The sequence below is a fragment of the Zalophus californianus genome, chromosome 1, assembly GCF_009762305.2.
Source record: "Zalophus californianus isolate mZalCal1 chromosome 1, mZalCal1.pri.v2, whole genome shotgun sequence".
Classification (NCBI taxonomy): Eukaryota; Metazoa; Chordata; class Mammalia; order Carnivora; family Otariidae; genus Zalophus; species Zalophus californianus.
In genome coordinates, this window is record NC_045595.1 from 136,035,054 (window position 1) to 136,041,681 (window position 6,628).

General features: G+C 45.2%; 1 protein-coding gene across 12 annotated transcripts in view; it reads left to right on the forward strand.

Annotated features, from left to right (window-relative positions):
* Nucleotides 1–2,556, forward strand: part of MAP3K13 (mitogen-activated protein kinase kinase kinase 13) — a 135,110-nt gene extending 132,554 nt beyond the window's left edge. For all 12 annotated transcript variants that reach the window (XM_027584107.1, XM_027584110.1, XM_027584109.1 and 9 more), the window contains one exon: nt 495–2,556. In XM_027584107.1, the coding sequence (XP_027439908.1) occupies nt 495–596 (102 nt within the window). In that variant the 3' untranslated portion in view covers nt 597–2,556. The remainder of the gene's footprint in view (nt 1–494) is intronic.
* Nucleotides 2,557–6,628: the final 4,072 nt, after the last annotated feature.

Sequence of the window (6,628 nt, forward strand, 5' to 3'; positions counted from 1 at the left end):
GGTCCTGCACAGCACAGGACTGCCCCTGTCTTGGGAGGCAGGATAGCAGGGTGGCCGAGAGTGCACACCCGGCCTCCGACGGCCTGGATGCCAAGCCCCGCCGGGGTTCTCTCCTGGCTGCCACGCTGGGCCAGCTGCTAACCTCTCTGTGGGTCAGTGCCCTCGTCTGCAAGGGGGTGATGACGGCATCTGTCTCCTAGAGTGCTTGTGAGGATTAAGTGAATTTCTAGACGTAAAGCCCTTACAGCAGTGCCCAGATCATAGCCAACACTCTGCAAGCGGGGCTGAGGTGGTCCTGCTGTAACTGCCATCATCATCACTGTCATCACCTCTCCAGGTCTTCTTTCTCCAGAAACCCGGCAAGGGCAGGACCTGGGCTCATTTATCTTAGCCAGCAACCCAGCACGGTGCCTGTCATGTGGGAGGTGTCCGATACGTGTTTACTAAGTGATTGCCCAAACGGATTAACGTTTTATTTTGTCTCGACTTTGCAGAATCCTATGCAGTTTGAAGAATCAGACTGTGACTCTTCCGATGGAGAGTGTTCTGATGCCACAGTTAGGACCAATAAACACTACAGCTCTGCTACTTGGTAATGGAGGAAGACCCATCCTGAAGATCTCATGACTATACTGGCATTTCAGATCGTTCCCCCCTCCCCCCAGACTCTTTCCCCTCTCTCCTTGCTTTTTTGTCTGGGAAGAGAGCTGCCCCATCTTTCTTACCCCTAGAAATGAGCTGCAATAACAGGAACATGAGACTTCGCAAATCTCTGGAAAAAAATATCCAAATGAAATTAAGTCTCACTGAACATTTCAATCAAGAATGGCAGGGATCTATTTTATTGAATATTCTAGCTACTGTAACATTGATATTTATTTTTGTTTGACATTTTAACACTTTGTACTGTAAAGAGTGAACTATATATGATAGAGAGAGAGAGACAATAATTTCTTGCAAAAAAAAAAAAGAGAGAGTGAGAGAGAGATAAAGGAAGAAAGAAAAGAAAGAAGTGGAATTTAGGAGCAACATCCTTGGGAATTTGTGGGGCCAGGAGGTATTATTGCTACTTGAACAGGGGACCAGTTTTTTGGCCATAAGTGGCTGAAGAAGAGCCAGAGCAAGACATATGGATTATTTTAGAAAACACAGAACAACAAAGGAAAAGCAATTCCAGGTAACTTGTGAACAGACCACATTAAGTTCAACCAGCTTGTCCACACGGGTGATGGAAATGGCCTAGAAAAGACTGATGACCAGATACTTGCACCCAAGGTCTTTGAGGGCATGTGCTTCCTCTAGGAGGAAAAAGACAACTACACCTGTGGAAGCTGATTTCATTTTAAAAATCTGAAGCAGCATTTGGTAGTGAGACTTACAGACAGAGTCAAACCTTGTCTTTGACAAATACTTCCCTTTTTAATGCCGTCATCGTCATGACCTTGACAAATGTGTGACCTTGACCAGTGTGTTGATTTTTCAGACTCAAGTGCCATTTTCTTGTAGCCTATTTCCTTTGCACCTGTTGACCACTTCCTTTAGGCAAAAAGGCCAGGGGTGGGGTGCTGATAAGAGAAAAAGGGGATTTACAACAGTATTAGAAAAGCAAATGTGGAATTTGTGAAAGTACATTCTAACAGTGTCTCAGTTCCACTTTGTGCAGAAGATGGGACCGCCCCTCTGTGGAACCAGGTTGCTTGTCTACTAGAGTCATATTGATTCAAACAGAACAGACTTTGAAGGCAGCTAGCATGTGTGTGAGTCTGTCCAGTGTCCAACCCCAAGCCACCCCCCTCGTTTTCATTCATTAACTCATTCTCTCCGGGAAGCTTTAGTGCCTGGCTACCACTAGCAGCATAAAGGCAAAATAAGCAACTGGCGAAAGGCAACCCCTTTCCCACCACAACAGCATTTTCATTAAATGCAACTTGTAAGGTGTATTTTACTGCACTCCGGATCAATGCAGTTTGGAACAATTGGATTTGGAAATTTCTGGAAAGAACAACTGATGCCGAGCAGCAGTTAGATCGAACATTGTCCAAGGCATGAGGTCCTGCTTGGCTCCGGGGTCCTGGGCTTTGAAAAGCACCCCAAGGTACTTCATGGTGCCTTGGCTTCAAGGAAATTTTTATCTAGAATTTTATATAAAAACAGGTGTTGGCCTAGTTTCCGTCTCTTTCTCCAAGAAAGGTTACTGTCAAACAACCTCTCTAGGCTCAAGACCTGAAGACCCTGGCTCAACTCTTTGACACTGCATCATGGTGGACATTGGGAAAGACTTACACATACAGGTATTGAACTATTTCCAACACAGATAAAACTGTCGCAGCCCCTTCCCTCGGTGTCACTGATTGCATCAGCCAAAAAGGAAAGGCGGAGGGAATTTAGAGCAGTTCCTTTTGCTTGTTTGATCCCTCCATTTGTTTACACTTTATGTTGAGACATTGATCTAAAATTTAGTGTCTATAATTTATAGCTCTTGGGTGGATGAAGGAGAATGTTTAACTTATACAGACAGCAGTGTTGTTTGCATTAAATTATTCCATTTTGTATAAAGTCTGTAGCTGGACTACATGAAAGATCTTAAGTTATGGCATTATTATCATTGTTATTTTATTTTATAATAATTATTCTCATTTTCTGTCGATCAGAAGGTGTGGTTTACAGTGTAGCACAATGATTGTGTGTATTGCTAACCATGAGTAATGATGGCTTTTTATGATCTTTATGAAGGAATGAAAATGGAACTGCCACTTGGGAGCTCCCTGGTATTCATCTTAGTTGTATTCCCTCATTTTCTGTGTGCAACAACAATCATCTGAGGATGCGGGTTCTGCCCTGGAGCCCGGTAGATACACTGTGGTTTTGACTTGATCCTAAAAGCTCCTGGGTGGGCAGATGACTGAGTGGATGGACAAATACTTCAAAAGCTGTAAACTTTCTCAAGTTTCTTAAGAAATAAAATCATGGGACTACATTAGAAGCAAAAAGAGAATTATTTTAGTGCCCTGGGAGGAACCAACCTAGGGGGTTACCGCCCGGGGCCCGTAGGTCAGGCAGCGCCGGGAGCGGGCAGCAGCTTGTCATCTCCTTCCTGTTGGGTCCCATAGCACCAAACCTTTTTTTTCTCCTGGCTAGGAATAGCAAAGAAACATTAAAACAGAATGACATAAAATGCCTAGCTGTGATGTCATCCGGTAAAAGATGAGAGAAATTCTAGAAGGAGGCCTAGTCACGTAGAGGGTCATAGGGCTGGAAAGGTACCTTGAAAGGCCAGAGTTTCCATCCTTGGACTTTAGACCCACACTGTCTTGTGACTCTCGCTGCTTCGTTGCTTCTGGGAACAGAGAGGCTACAAGTCTACATCCCCTTTCTCTCCAGCATAAAACATACTTCAGCTCGTCCCGGTCTTACCCACCTCTAGTGGCAAAAGAGAAACAGGAGGGGGTCAGCTTCTGTCTTAACACCTTTCAGTGATGGTCTTCCTAGAAAATCTGATACCTGATACCTCATAATTTTGATGTTTTTTTGAATTACCATCTTGACTGCCTGTCCTGATTATGCCATACATACCCATCTGGGTTACTGTTATGAGCATGCTAGGCTAGCACAGTGCTGAATCTTTAGTCATTTACCGTATTGTCAAGAGTTGAATAAAGTTCCACATTGAACATTTTTATTTTTAGTAGAAGTGACTAGAGGCTTCAGAAGAGAACAGTGTCCATAATCTAAGTTAAAAGCCTTCTCTATCCCAGCCTGGCCCTTCACTGCCTGCCTTGAGCTAACCAGGGCAGTTGTGAAGCGGTGTGTGTTTCTTTGAGAACAACTCCACAGTCATCTGAAGAGTGCTGCATCCAGAGCTCAGGGAGTCGAAGAGTGGATTCTTCAGTCCTCAAGACCATGCAACATGCTGTAAGGAGCCTCACTTGACTATGATTTCAAGCTTCAGTGTTGATTGAAAGTTTAACCCCCTTGGGACGAGCGTTCACATTCATTTAGCATCTGTTTTTGACTGACTGCAAGATAATGGGTTTTGTCTTGCTGATGAACATTTGGTTCTGATTTTCATCTATTTCTAGATCATGTCCTCTGATAACAATTCCTATTAAAATGGCTTAGCAGAGGGACTGAGAAGCCGACATCCACTTTGAAATGATAATAGACCTTACCGCCAGTGAAGTTTCAACCTGTTTGCAAGATTGTGGGAGCTCCTACTCAAAAAGGGTAGAGATGCTAGCTGGCTCTGCTGTAAGATGATTTGGTACAGCCTACTTGAATTTCAGATATTTAAAAACTTTAGTATCAACAAATCATCCTTCTAGAATTAAAGGATTTTTAAAGTAGGACTTAGTAAGTACTAGACACACATTTCAGGGCCTCATTTTTGCTAAATTTCCCTCTTACCCCAAGTAATAGATGTGATGGTATTGGATTTTCCTGGTACCAACCCAATTTTAAATGCCCTCCCCTACTGTGAAGAATTGACATCCTTTCCATGTGAATGCAGCCTTATTGATCAAATAATTTACTTTTTTATCCCCACGCCCTTTTGTCTCAAGTTTTCCCCCTTTTCGTAAAATGTTCCCACTTGAACTTTCTGGAACTGAACTCTCCAGAATAGAACATATTTGGAATCCAAGGAATTCCTGCCCTGCCCTGCCCTGCAGTATAGGGTGCTGTTTTGTTTTTCCACTAAGTCAGAAACCAAAATACTACTGCATACTGCCATCTACCACCTCCACCCTGAACACCCAAGACTGGTGTTATTTATTGATCACCATATTCTTTCCACAGCCTCAGAAGCTCTCACAACAGGGCACTGGGGACAACTCCCACTTGATTGGAATTGGTGTGTAGGGGGAGATCTGTTTTGGCATCCCCATCCTAAGCTCATAATTAATTTTCTCAAGGTGGTTTGGTATCTTGAGTTAGCTCTGAAGGGAGAGTGACAGGATCACACCAGTGTCCTCCTTATGGAGCCCACCATGTGGCTGTTGGGGGGTCAGCACCATTGGCAGGAAAAAAGGCCACTTGCTTCCGCCCACTGCCCTTTTGGATGACAATTCCAACTGAATAATTTCCAATCACTGATGAATGGAATTCCAAAATGTCTCTTCATTTACATCATTTCATTGTGTTCAGTAAGCATGTTCCTCCCTCCCCTTCTATGATCAAAGTTAATATGTTAAGTCCCAGTTACTTGCTTCTTTCTTAGACTCCGTGAGGCTAATGTACCAAAACAATGTGATATTCTTTTTAAGACTTTGACTTGTACTGTCAGTATGAATTTAGTGCCTTTCCAGGCAGCAAGATTTTTCTTCTTTGCTGATTTCATAGAATAAATGCCCTAGTATACTCCTACCACCAATGTTACCGACCTCATAGACTAGCACATAAGAATTACATTAGTCGGCTTGTTTGCATGCTACAGCCAATATTGCAGCGCCTATTCAAACTGGAATGAACCAGGTTGCCAAGTGGAAGACCCTTCTGGAACCCGGAACACTTCTCAGGGACAAATGGCAGAAGGGGAGCTCTCAAAGCAGTGCTTTGAGAAACAGGGTTACCTCCAAGGAGTTGGGGTTAAGGCGTCTGTTAACTGTCACGTGATGAGGGCATCGTGGCAGGATTTCACAGAGACAGGCCCCTACGTGGATTCAAGGCCGCTGTAAGGAAACCTTCGGCCGAATGCCAGGCTTACTCCCTGGAGCCACTTCACCGCACTCAGGGGAGCGCTGGCCCCTGGCCCCAGGTTGCTGCCCGGTGTCCTGGCGTAAAGGGTCCTCCGATGGTGCCACGCAGAGGGCCCCACAGTCAGAATGTGCCAGCTCTTAGGAAGATGACCCTTAGGGACCATATCACCTGGGCGGCTCTCCGCCACTCGGATTCTTTATTGCAATAATTGGAGTTCCTATCAGTTTGGAGCAAATTCTTTCCTGTGGTTAAGTCTCAAAATGAGCTTCCTCATCTGTCTCCCTGGGGTCTCCAGTCCCGTCAGTCCCCCGCTCCCTGTGGTTTCGGACGCCAGCTCCATTTGTACCGAGCAATTGTACGGTGAGGGCAATGGGAGTGACGATTGAAGCAAACCAATGCATGGAATTAAACAAAAACTGTGCTTCACTCCTTTCTGGTCCTGTCTTTTCCTAAGGTGCTGTGTGGGTCCTGACAGCTGCCTTCACCCGTCCCGGTACTTGTCAGAGCTTTCGGGAAGGGAAGACTCGACAGGCAGGGTGTCCTGCAGCCAGGAGAGCCGGGGGTGGAGAAGCTGGTTTCTGTGGCTCTGTTGTTGCAGACACACCCACGGAAGGAAGGGAAACCATCGTTTTCTTTCCTCATAGTCTCTTCTTGTTTTGTCACAGCCTGGACAGGTGCCCTCCTGCCTTCCCACGGCTTCCCCGCTGCCCATCTCATAGTTCCTCCTCTGTTCCTAGTGACCCCACTATTGAGTGAGTGCCGAGAAGGAAAAGGGGAAAACAAAAATCGGGCATCCAAAGAATCATAGTGGTGAGAAGCCTCCCAAGAGTGGAAAGCTCAAATACCATTTTGGATCGTCTGCTTTTCAGCCAATCCTGATTCCCACCGGCAAGGGGAATGGAAAGTTAGCAACATGTCCAACACACACCACACA